At 52.2% G+C, this 12436-nt stretch overlaps 1 protein-coding gene across 1 annotated transcript in view; it reads right to left on the bottom strand.

The window, feature by feature from the left end:
• Window positions 1-12436, bottom strand: part of LOC141154263 (ficolin-1-A-like) — a 56740-nt gene that overhangs the window by 24790 nt on the left and 19514 nt on the right. Inside the window, exon 2 of the mRNA XM_073639899.1 lies at window positions 1875-1988. Within this exon, the coding sequence (XP_073496000.1) occupies window positions 1875-1988 (114 nt within the window). The remainder of the gene's footprint in view (window positions 1-1874; window positions 1989-12436) is intronic.

The raw sequence follows: 12436 nt of genomic DNA on the forward strand, positions 1-12436 counted from the left end.
AGGGTAAAATGCAGCTCCCATATAGTATAATGCACCCCACAGTCCTGCAGTATTATGGGCACCACGTACTCACTGATTTTAAAATACCGTATATTTTAAATAAACTGACCCAAGTATAAGCAGAGGCACCTAATTTTACCACAAAAAACTGGGAAAACTTATTGACTCGAGTATAAGCCTAGGGTAGGAAATGCAGCAGCTACTGGTAAATTTCCCCATCCTGGTACACATGGCTCCCTCATCACCAGTCCTGGTATGTATGGCATCCCTCATTCCCCAATCCTGGTATGTATGGCCCCCTCATCCCCCAATCCTGGTATGTATGGCCCCCTCATCCCCCAATTCTGGTACTCACCTTCCTTCCTCACCTCTGCTCCAGCGCTGCGTCCTGTTCTGCTGCAGCAGCTCATGTCAGCATCTGACCAGCGCACACTCTCAGACGCTGCTGTGAGCAGCCGGCATATTCACTCCTCTCCACGCCTGGACTATGTGCATGGAGAAGAATGAATATACAGTCTCTTTAGTAGCGGGCACTGTCAGCTCAGCGCTCCTCTGTGCTCGCTGCTAAAGAGAATGAATATTCATTCTTCTCCACGCCCATGGGAGTGGAGAAGAGGCAATATTAATTTCCCTTTAGCAGCGGGCACACATGGTAGCTGCAGCAGTGGCTACTGCGTGTGCCCGCTCCTCCGCCGATGCAACCTCCCCTCCCCCCTGTAAATACAATACTCACCTATCCTCCTCTTTCCCTCGCTGCTTCAGGGCCCCCCGGCTCACGGGCCCCATAGCAGTGGCGTGGCCTGCCGCCATTGGCGGTACGCCACTGGGAAGGGGAGCAGACAAGCTCTCACAGGAGTATAGATATTTGCTAGACTTGGAGTTCAAAACAGCTACTCCAAGTGCATGAAGAAGACAGATAAAACAGCCCTGAAAACATGAAGTTTGTGTGTAAAGGAAGCAACATCAGGTAATGGAGCACATTATAAAGAGTTATAACTTTGCAAAGATTGATTCATTGTCATGATTCCACCACTCAGTGTCCTCTGCCGCCCTATGGATCGAGGGCTTTAGGAGCTGTCAGGATTGTGAGTGACAGCTCTACCGCCCAATGTGAGGCAGAGGTGTGAGTATTGTGATTGACAGTTCAGCCGTCCTATCTGGCTGGGTCTGTGGGATCTCCTCCAGGTGTCCTCTATTCTGGGTGATTACAGGGGGGCTATTTAGCATTCTGACAATTGTCAGACCATTGCCTATTGTAGTTTTGCTCAAGTGGTGTGTGTGAGTGTGAGTGTGTGAGTGTGTGAGTGTGTGAGTGTGTGAGTGTGTGAGTGTGTGAGTGTGTGTGTGTGTGCGTGTGTGCGTGTGTGCGTGTGTGCGTGTGTGCGTGTGTGCGTGTGTGCGTGCGTGTGTGCGTGTGTGTGTGTGTGTGTGTGCGTGCGTGCGTGCGTGCGTGTATTTGCTCTGAGTTGTATTCTGATCTCTGTTGCTGACCTTGGATTTACCTTTGACCGTCCATTTGGCTTACCCTTTTGTCTTTGTTGCATGATCCAGGTGTCTCTTACACGGCTGCAAAATGTGTGAATTTTTAGTTTCCATTTCTACGTTGCAACACGTGGACGCCACTGAAGAGGTTTGGGGGTTGTAACTGCAATATGTGTGCAATATGGACCTGTATTACGGCCATTTGCAACTAGTCATAAAGAGGTGAAAATTCCTTTTCTCCATCCATATGCAATAATACAGTATAAAGGTCTGAAGAATAGAAATGTTTATTCATGGTACAATCTATCACACCAGTCTATAACAGTATAGACTGTACCTACTATTACCTGACTGATTACTATACACAATATTGACATCGGGATGCCTTTTACCTGTTGCTCCAGGTGATCCACTTTCCCCTTTTTGGCCAGGAGATCCAGGAAAGCCTGGACATCCTCTGATTATGGTCAACTTGTCGGAGTCTCCAATTCCTAAAATCTTCAATTCTGTAACCAAACATTGAGACTTAGTAAAATCTATGACCATCTACCCAGAGGCGGATATACCACTGGTGCAACCACCCAGGGGCCCAAGAGATAAAGGGACCCATGAACACCCCCAAAGCAGGTGGAATTGTGCTTTATAATGAGTTATTCGTCTTCAAAGGGGCCATATACTGTTCTTGCACAGGGGCCCTTTTCTGTCTGTGTCCAACCTTATAGATCAGAAGTGGGGTTCTATAGCCAGCTCACTAATTATAAAATTTATATACCATTTTTTTTTTTTTTACTATAAATGAGCTTACCTGGCTCGCTGTGGGGAGGGGGGGAGGCGACGATTTTTTTTCCAGATTTTTTTTTTTTTTTTGCGTCAATAGCCTAGCAAAGCTATTTAGATCTAACAATGTTTTATAGATGTCAAATTAATTTGTCAATGAAGATAAAAATAGTTTTAATAAAACTGTAATTTGTGCACGAGTTAATATATAATTTGATCAGTTCATTACTGCACCGTTGTCTGCTCCTATTTTCTCAGTGTTGGTAACGCTCTTTTGTCCTCCATGTTTTCCCCCTGGCTCTCCTACCCCATTTTTTTTTATATTTTATATGCATTTCACTACCCTCTTTCATTGTTGTAATATTCTATAGAGTATGCAAAGCCAACTCTACTGTATCTTCTGTTGCTTTGTGTATTATGTGCTATGTTTTAGGATTTGCTTTTTCATAACTTTCTCTTCCATCATAACTTTGTCATGTTAATAATCCATTGAATCCTTTCGAAATTTACATTTTTTTTTAGTTTCCATAATTGTCTTCCAATTAGTGATGAGCGAGCACTAAAATGCTCGGGTACTCGTTGCTCGGGTTGAGCACATTGGAATACTCAGGTGCTCGACCCGAGCAACGAGCCCAATGTAAGTCTATGGGAAACTCGAGCATTTTTCAGGCGGCTCCACCCGGCGGTCTGCTGAGGGCCTAAAAATTGCCCAAATCGATGGGAACAGTGCTCAAATGACATGGGAACAGCATGGGGAAGACCCCTGGAAGCATTTCTGACTCCCAGATCACTGCTATCAACAACGTTGTCAGAGTATTACGCCACTTTTACAGACTCACAATAAAACATACAAAACCAAAACCAAAATGGATTTTCCTGGGAAATATATTAAGGAACATCCTTTCCAGGGTAATGACTTGTATATAAGGCAAAATAAATAACCAAAACCAAAAATACTTATCCACAGCTTGGGCTATGTTCACACGTAGCGTTTTTGATGCGTTTTTGCACTTTTGTATTGCTTTCAACAAAGACAAATGCATTCACTGGGAAATGTCATTTTAACATTTTACAACCTTATCTGGACATGTGGTGTGTGACACATCATCAGACACAGGGCCGGCCTTAGGGTATATGGCGCCCTGTGCGAAATCCCTCTTGGCGCCCCCCCCCAAAGAAAAAAAATTAAACTCATGTAGGTGAAAACAACAAGTGCATTTTTTATTAATCAAATGATCAAGTAATAACAAGCAACAAAAGTTGAAAAGTTTTAAAGCCGCCACCACGATAAGGTAGACTCTTCTGGCAGGGCCCTACTCTAACCTATTAAAATTTTCTTAAAATATCCAATACTCTTTTTAGATATATTTTTATTTAGTTTTCTTTAAGGGAATGTGTCATATACATTTTTTTTTAAAAATGACCAATAATACCACATACAGGGAATACTGCCACACCATGACCAGACCACATATTACCACAACATAGTGACCGAATAATACCACACAGAAGGGGGAAAAACTGCCACACCATGACCAGACCACATATTACCACCACATTACTAATATTACCACCACATTACTAATATTACCATAAGTGTCATTATGCACGGGAGCTCTATACATGGTATGTATAATGTAAGTGTCCAGGTAATCTAGTGATCACCAGTGACATTATACACAGGAGCTCTGTATATAGTGTCAGTGTACAGGTAATACAGTGATCATCAGTGACATTATACACAGGAGCTCTGTATATAGTGTCAGTGTACAGGTAATACAGTGATCACCAGTGACATTATACACAGGAGCCCGGTACATAGTATATAGTGTAAGTGTACATGTAATACACTGACTCACTGGTGACGTCTCTAGGTGAAGTCCTTCAGCTACGCTTTTCTCCTTCATCCAGCACAGACCGCCATTACGTCTTCCAGCCAGGACTCGTCTCTGCATAAAATAACACAGTTATCTAGAGCACATTCCCCAACTTCTACATTACGCAGCTGAATACAGACGTGTATCCACCATCAATATATGGTTAGTTATTATACAACCTACCATTCCAAATATAAATTGTAATCCACCACGGTGCCCCCATTAACTGTAAATAGGCACTTAATATATAATTTAATTAGAACCTCTACTCTTTCCGCCAATTTGTTACCAGTTACACTCCTGCATCCGCAACGCCCCCTACTCTATACTTCCTGCTCCCCGCATTCATTATTTACATGCACCCCCTGCCCCAATTCATTATATCATGTCCTGCTCTCCCCACCCCATCATCATTTACTGTCCCCCACCCCACATTCATTATGTGCAGCTCATTATCCCCCTACTCCCAATTCCCCCATGTGCAGCTCATTTTCTCCCAATTCCCCCATGTGCAGCTCTCACCCCCCCATGTGCACATCTCTCATCCCCCTCCCCCACATGTGCCCCTCTCTCATCCCCCTCCCCCACATGTGCACCTCTCTCATCCCACTCCCCCACATGTGCACCTCTCTCATCCCCCTCCCCCACATGTGCACCTCTCTCATCCCCCTCCCCCACATGTGCACCTCTCTCATCCCCCCCATGTGCACATCTCTCATCCCCCTCCCCCACATGTGCACCTCTCTCATCCCCCTCCCCCACATGTGCACCTCTCTCATCCCCCTCCCCCACATGTGCACCTCTCTCATTCCCCTCCCCCACATGTGCACCTCCCATTCCCCCCACTCCTAGTAAATTGTATTTAAAAAAAAAAAAAACTTGTTATACTTACCCCCATGCGATCCCTGCAGAATCCTCGTCCAAATCGATGACACCAGGTTCTCCTGACTTCCGGTCATGTGACGGTGCCGTCACATGACCGGAAGTCAGAGAAATCATGACAGAGATGTTCCGGCCCCGGCGCTTAGCATGGGGCCGGGGGCCCCATGAGGAGAGAGACACACAAGAGGGGGGCCCCCAAGGGGGCCCCTACCGGCCGGGCCCCATACTGGAGTCAGGGCAGTCATGCCCTGATGGCGGCCCTGCTGGAGGCTGAAGGGGCCCCCTCTCCCTCGGGGCCCCCGTTCAATGAACCGGCTGCACGGGCGGTAGTTCCGCCCCTGTGTGTGAGGAGGAGAGAGTGCAGCGCGCCCGGGTCCCGGCCGGACATTTCAGAGCAGAGAGGGGGCGCCGGCGCCTGAGCACAGAAGAAACGCTGGGCGCTCCCTCTCTGCTCTTCCATAAGAAAAATACCGACGGGGAGGGAGCCAGCGCAGCGCCCCCCTTCACTCTCAAGTTTGAGGCGCCCTGTGCAGTTGCACAGCTGGCACGCCCCAAAGGCCGGCCCTGATCAGACATATGCATACAGTGCTGAAAAGACATGGGAGCAGCATGGGGAAGACCTCTGAAAGCATTTCTGACTCCCAGGTCACTGCCTAAAAGTGTGCCCATCATACGTGATCCTTGGCGCATGCGAAGATGCCTCCCGCCATGCACCTGTCGTTGCAGACTTGCCACAATCACCGTCCATGTGTCCTTGTCCCAGTGCAGCGTTCAGTTGTCCATACCCCATTCCTTGGCATGCAAGTGACGCGCCCCCTGGGACATATTCCTTTGTGAGGGGAATACCCGGCACCGGATCAGATGGGGGGTTGTAGTCTCCGAGCGGCTGTGACCCGGTCCCGTGCCCAGGGCGTCAAGCTAAGTGTTATGTGGCAGCTTTACAGATGTTACTAAAGTTCTTTTGTGTCGACTACGCCACCCGTTGTGATGCGGTCACTGTGGCCGCCGCTGCAGCAGGGTCCGCTGAGGCTGATGGTGGATGCGCAGCTTGGTGGGATAACCCCCAACGGGAGGGGTATAGCCTCAGAGGGGACAGGCGCAGAGGATGGGGGTTGTGGTGGTGCGGTGCAGCCGGCAATGAAGACAGACTCGGGTTGTGCAGTTAAGGGTGTTTACTTACTGCAGGTGTTGTACTGGTCACTCCAGCTGCTAGTGACCACCCGAGCCGTGCTGCGTCCACCAGGTCCTGGATCCAGCCAACCCCCAAACAAGTCCAGAGCGTGGCCCTGAGCTCTCCCTCTGTCCTTTCTTCAGCCGTCCCCACCAGTGATTCACCTAGGTCCAGCTCCCTCGGGCCTTCTTTTGGGACACCCTTGGCCCTGGGTTCCCTGACCCTTCATGTGGTGTGCCTTCGGGGTGAATGTGGTGGGTGACCGTGACAGACACTGCCCACGGTCTCCGGTCTCTGGCTGGGGAATGTCTTTGCCCCCACCAGCTTGGGTTCCGGTACCCTCTTGCTGACTCCTCACCCGGTGCTCTAATTTGGGTTCTTGGGTCCCTTCAGTCTTCCCCCTCTGGGTCTTTCTCTGCTCCACTCTCTCTCTCTCCAGGGCTGCTGTTTCCTTCTCTCTCCTCTCCAACTGACTTGTTCTCAGCGTCTGACCCTGATCTAAGTTGGTGCCCTCCTTATATATCCCTCTATGTGTGAGCTCAGGTGACCAGCACCCAATGAGCTCCTATCACTACCCAGACTGCTCCCCCTATCTGCCCCTACACTACATGGGATGTACCACCCCCCTCCCACTCCAGCCAGGAACAGGCTCGGTTGTACCTGCACATTTCTAAGTGGGAGTACCGTCGGCCTGCTCCTCTGGAATGGGATGTATGTAGTGCATGCAGTCTATCTGAGCTCAGTTCCACACTCCTTCCTTACCCGGGAGTGGAATATCACACCTCTGGGTTGAGGTGCAATACCCCTGTAGCAGCTGAATCCTCAGGGTGCTACATTCCCCCCTGGTAAATCACAGCACGTCCTCGGGCTGTAAGACATAAAACACCAAAAACATACAAAATTTTCATATAAACATATAAAACATATAAACATTATATATATATAAAACTTTTTATATAAACATTCTCGTAGACTTCTCTTGTCTCTGGTTCCTCCTCCGGACACTGTGCAACGTGTGTCCGGGAAAAGTGCGACAGTCTCTTAGAAAATCTGGTTTTCTATAAAACCGGTAGGGGGCGCTTTAGGACGCGCAACTATATACAGGGAAAGTTGAAAGTTGGCCGCTCTCAGTCCTCGGCCAGTTAGAGGAAAGGGAATGGCTGCTCACAGTCCTCAGCCTGTAGGATGAAGGGGTTAACGGGTAAAACAGTTCACTGGTCCCAACAGGGACTATTTTAGCAGCAGCAACAGTTCCAGTTTCTATATACCCCGTTTGGGTAACTATTTACAGCTCCTTCTCTGCCGCACTCAACGGCGTCTTCCTCCTGCTCTTTCTTGATATGATGTTTCTTCAGACCCGTCCGGGTCCTCTGGCTCCTCCTCCCCGTACCGCAACTCCTCCTCCGTCAAGCGGTGTACGTGGAGGGCGTAAGGTCCTTTGGCACACTTGTGCCGGGTGAAAGTGACCTCGTCTCCGACGTAGAGGTCACGGCCTTTGTGACCTTCCGGCAGGTGGGACTCGACGTCTCTGCGGGTCACAAAAACGTCACCGCGGTTGTTACGGTCCCGAATAAAGCCCCACCCATGCTGCGGGTTGAACTTTATCACTGTCCCGATGGTGCGGGGACAATGCGCTGCACGGGGGTTCCTCCTAGTCCGGCTCTTCTGCTCCGCGCTCTGGATTTGGGCCTGTTGTTCTCTGACCCGCCTCTCCTCCCGTTCTCTCTTAAACTCTGCTAGCTGCTGACGACAACACTCAGTACGCTCAGCGGCGACTGCCCGAGTTTCTCCGGTGAACCCCATCAAATCTTCTCCCGTGGGATCCCACACGAATTGGGCTTCTTCTAAAGGAGGCGAGACCCGAGTCACGGGCTTCGGAGCCGGGATCAGGGGCTCACACAAGGGCCCTAGTCTTTGTTGCCGCTCCAGCTCATGGTATCCTTCGGGCCAGATGAAGGGCCGCCCGTCCGGCCATGTGAGCTGGCTGAAGAGGTCCTCCCCCAGGTGTGGCACCCTTGGTATTGCGGGCGCGGGCGCGGTGGTGGTGGCGCCCGGGTTGCCCAGGCCTTGCGGCCAGGCCTGGGGCACCTGGAAGGTGAAGGGCACCGTTAGGACGGCGGCGCCCTGGGCTACCTGGCCTTGCGGCCAGGCCGGAGGCTCCGCGGAGGTAGGGGGCGCTGTTGGTGGTGCGGCGCCCGGGGGTACTAGGCCTTGCGACCAGGCTGATGGTAATTCCTGCTTTGTCACGCTCCGGGTCGAGGCGCGTGACGTCACAGGGGTCGCTGCGGCGGCTTCCGGTCGGGGCCTAGTCCATGGCGGTGACATGGCGGCTACGGGCACAGCAGGGGGACTTTCGGGCTCTGCGACGGGGAGCTGGGGCAGGTAAGCGGTGTCACGGCTTGGGGTATAGGCGTCCCCTTTACCTGCCTCCATGCGTTCGGCTCCCTCCTCAGCGCCGTCTCCGGCCTTGGGTCCTCCCGCGCCATCCTCAGAGGCGGTCTGCTTCCTCTTCCAGGGTAGCGTGCTCCGTTGACTGGTCTCTGCGTGCTGAGCCATCTCCCGGCTCCACTCCGCCAGTATCTCGCGCTGTACCCGGGCCATCCTCCTTGCGAGGCCCTCCAGGGCAGTTTGTGCACACTCCCGGTCTCGGGGGAGCTGCGCTAAGATCTCCGCTAGACCTAGCGGGGTTGTGGACTCTAGCAGGCTCCTGACCATCGGGTCGGTGCTGCTCTGCTCGGCTTCCGGCAGGCTCCTGGCCAGCGGGCCGGTGCTGCTCTGCCCTCCTTCCTCGGTCTCTAGCAGACTCCTGGCCAGCGGGCCGGTGCTGTTCTGCTTTCTTTCCATCTCCGGGTGAGCTTCTCCGCTACTCCTTGTTAGACCTCTTGCCTCCGGGTGCGCTCGCTCCAGACTGCTCCAAGCGACACCCATCTTTTCTCTTCTCTTTCGTCTCCTCCCACTTCGAGGGCGGTCCCGGGGCAACTCGGTGACTGTCAGCTCCAGGGGGAGTTCTTTCACGCTGACAGACACCTCCAGCATCACAGTCTCTGTTGGTGGGGGCGGTTTCCACTTTTGGCGCCATTTTCTGTCCTGGCCCACGATGGGAGGTGGCCTCTTGCCCTCCTTTGGCACGCCCATAATGGCGTCCGCTGCTCTTCCAAGGCGGGAAATCTGCGGTTTTGGCGGGAAGCGTCGCCCAGTGGCGGGAAACTCTGCAGATGGCGGGAACAAGCTGGAAATGGCGGACAATCGGCGGGAAACGACTGGTGATGGAGTCCGATGGCGTGGACCCTCCGGAACCGGCGGGAGACTTCTTTCTGAGGTAAACTTGCACTTTTCTTCAGGCACGCAGTACCCGGGTGTTGCGGGCACGTAATCCTGCCGACTACGCCAAAGTTGACGCGCCCCCTGGGACATATTCCTTTGTGAGGGGAATACCCGGCACCGGATCAGATGGGGGGTTGTAGTCTCCGAGCGGCTGTGACCCGGTCCCGTGCCCAGGGCGTCAAGCTAAGTGTTATGTGGCAGCTTTACAGATGTTACTAAAGTTCTTTTGTGTCGACTACGCCACCCGTTGTGATGCGGTCACTGTGGCCGCCGCTGCAGCAGGGTCCGCTGAGGCTGATGGTGGATGCGCAGCTTGGTGGGATAACCCCCAACGGGAGGGGTATAGCCTCAGAGGGGACAGGCGCAGAGGATGGGGGTTGTGGTGGTGCGGTGCAGCCGGCAATGAAGACAGACTCGGGTTGTGCAGTTAAGGGTGTTTACTTACTGCAGGTGTTGTACTGGTCACTCCAGCTGCTAGTGACCACCCGAGCCGTGCTGCGTCCACCAGGTCCTGGATCCAGCCAACCCCCAAACAAGTCCAGAGCGTGGCCCTGAGCTCTCCCTCTGTCCTTTCTTCAGCCGTCCCCACCAGTGATTCACCTAGGTCCAGCTCCCTCGGGCCTTCTTTTGGGACACCCTTGGCCCTGGGTTCCCTGACCCTTCATGTGGTGTGCCTTCGGGGTGAATGTGGTGGGTGACCGTGACAGACACTGCCCACGGTCTCCGGTCTCTGGCTGGGGAATGTCTTTGCCCCCACCAGCTTGGGTTCCGGTACCCTCTTGCTGACTCCTCACCCGGTGCTCTAATTTGGGTTCTTGGGTCCCTTCAGTCTTCCCCCTCTGGGTCTTTCTCTGCTCCACTCTCTCTCTCTCCAGGGCTGCTGTTTCCTTCTCTCTCCTCTCCAACTGACTTGTTCTCAGCGTCTGACCCTGATCTAAGTTGGTGCCCTCCTTATATATCCCTCTATGTGTGAGCTCAGGTGACCAGCACCCAATGAGCTCCTATCACTACCCAGACTGCTCCCCCTATCTGCCCCTACACTACATGGGATGTACCACCCCCCTCCCACTCCAGCCAGGAACAGGCTCGGTTGTACCTGCACATTTCTAAGTGGGAGTACCGTCGGCCTGCTCCTCTGGAATGGGATGTATGTAGTGCATGCAGTCTATCTGAGCTCAGTTCCACACTCCTTCCTTACCCGGGAGTGGAATATCACACCTCTGGGTTGAGGTGCAATACCCCTGTAGCAGCCGAATCCTCAGGGTGCTACACAAGCGCAAGTATGCAGCCAGCCACCCGCCCACCCACAGGCTGCAATACTATACTGCCAAATTTTTGACTGCTGCTTGAACTTGAAATGTGGCCTTTTAGGCTCGTGGAGGCGGAAGCTTTTCATAACCTCATGCCGGCGGCGGCCGGGTGTCCATACTCGGTCCAGGGCCGCCACTGTTTCTCCCGATGTCGTCTCTGCCTTCCACAAGCACGGGTCCCACAACATTACCCGTGCCCTCCCCAGTGCACTTACTGGGAAGGACCGCCTAACCACAAACATGTGGACAGGTGAATGTGACCAGGGACGGTAAGGAGCCAGTCCACAACTTTTTTTGCTGACAGTTGTATTTAGCTCGGTGAAACGACTGGCATAGAGGGAAACCATATCTACCCTGGGTGTCATTTCTCCCAGGAAGTCCTCTAATACAGCTTGTTGCAGAAGCAATGGCAGCCCGTCCAACATCAACTCACACTTGTCGGTGGTGCTTTGACACACAAACATCTTTCTTTGCGCATTTAATTTCATGAATACAGAGTTGGACAATGGCCTGATCTGCAATGCGGTTTAAGAAATATCATGCATAAGCATGTCCGATCCACATTAAAAAAGCAGCCATAGAGTGTCCGGGAACATTCCCCCACACTTTTCTTAGCCAGGGCTGCTTCTCGGCAGGGTTGGACGGGCCCACCAGAGAACCGGAGACTCCTCCGGTGGGCCCTGGCTTCTCCTTCAGGAGAGTTCATAGTGCCGAGGTGAGGCCATGATGATGATAGAGGCCACCATCTGCTTAGTTTTCTGTTATTTGGAATGCAAGCGCAAGTATGCAGCCAGCCACCCACCCACAGGTCGCAACACTAACCTGACAGATTTCTGGGCAGCTGCTTGCACTTGAAATATGGCCTTTTAGGCTCATGGAGGCGGAAGCTTTTCACAACCTCATGCCGGCGGCGGCCGGGTGTCCATACTCTGTCCCCAGCCGCCACTATTTCTCAGGGTATCGTCTCTGCCTTCCGCAAGCACGGGTCCTACAACATTACCCGTGCCCTCCCCAGTGCACTTACTGAGAAGGACCGCCTAACCACAAACACGTGGACAGGTGAATGTGACCAGGGACGGTACGGAGCCAGTCCACAGCTTTTTTTGCTGACAGTTGTATTTAGCTAAGTGAAAGGACTGGCATAGAGGGAAACCGTATCTACCCTGGGTGTCATTTCTCCCAGGAAGTCCTCTAATGCAGCTTGTTGCAGATGCAATGGCAGCCCGTCCAACATCAACTCACACTTGTCGGTGGTGCTTTGACACACAAACATCTTTTTCAATCTGAAACAGCTTCTCAGTGGAAGTTGTATTTCACCACAGCCATATTCTTTAGCTCGGTGAAAGGACTGGCATAGAGGGAAACCGTATCTACTCCGGCTGTCATTTCTCCGTCACCAGGTTCCGCCCATTGTCACATACGACCATGCCTGGCTGTATGTTCAGCGGTGAGAGCCACAGATCAGGCTGCTGTGTTACAGCTTTCAACAACTCTGCAGAGCTGGGCGGTTTGTCAATTAAGCATTAAGCATGTTATCTTCAGCACAGCCTGTTGCCGCTTGGCCAAGGCAATGCTGCAGTGCTGTCAGCTTGTGACTGATGTGGTCATTTCGG

This window comes from Phyllobates terribilis, unplaced genomic scaffold (genome assembly GCF_046119375.1).
Source record: "Phyllobates terribilis strain yellow unplaced genomic scaffold, ASM4611937v1 Scaffold_7__3_contigs__length_470593459, whole genome shotgun sequence".
Taxonomy (NCBI): Eukaryota; Metazoa; Chordata; class Amphibia; order Anura; family Dendrobatidae; genus Phyllobates; species Phyllobates terribilis.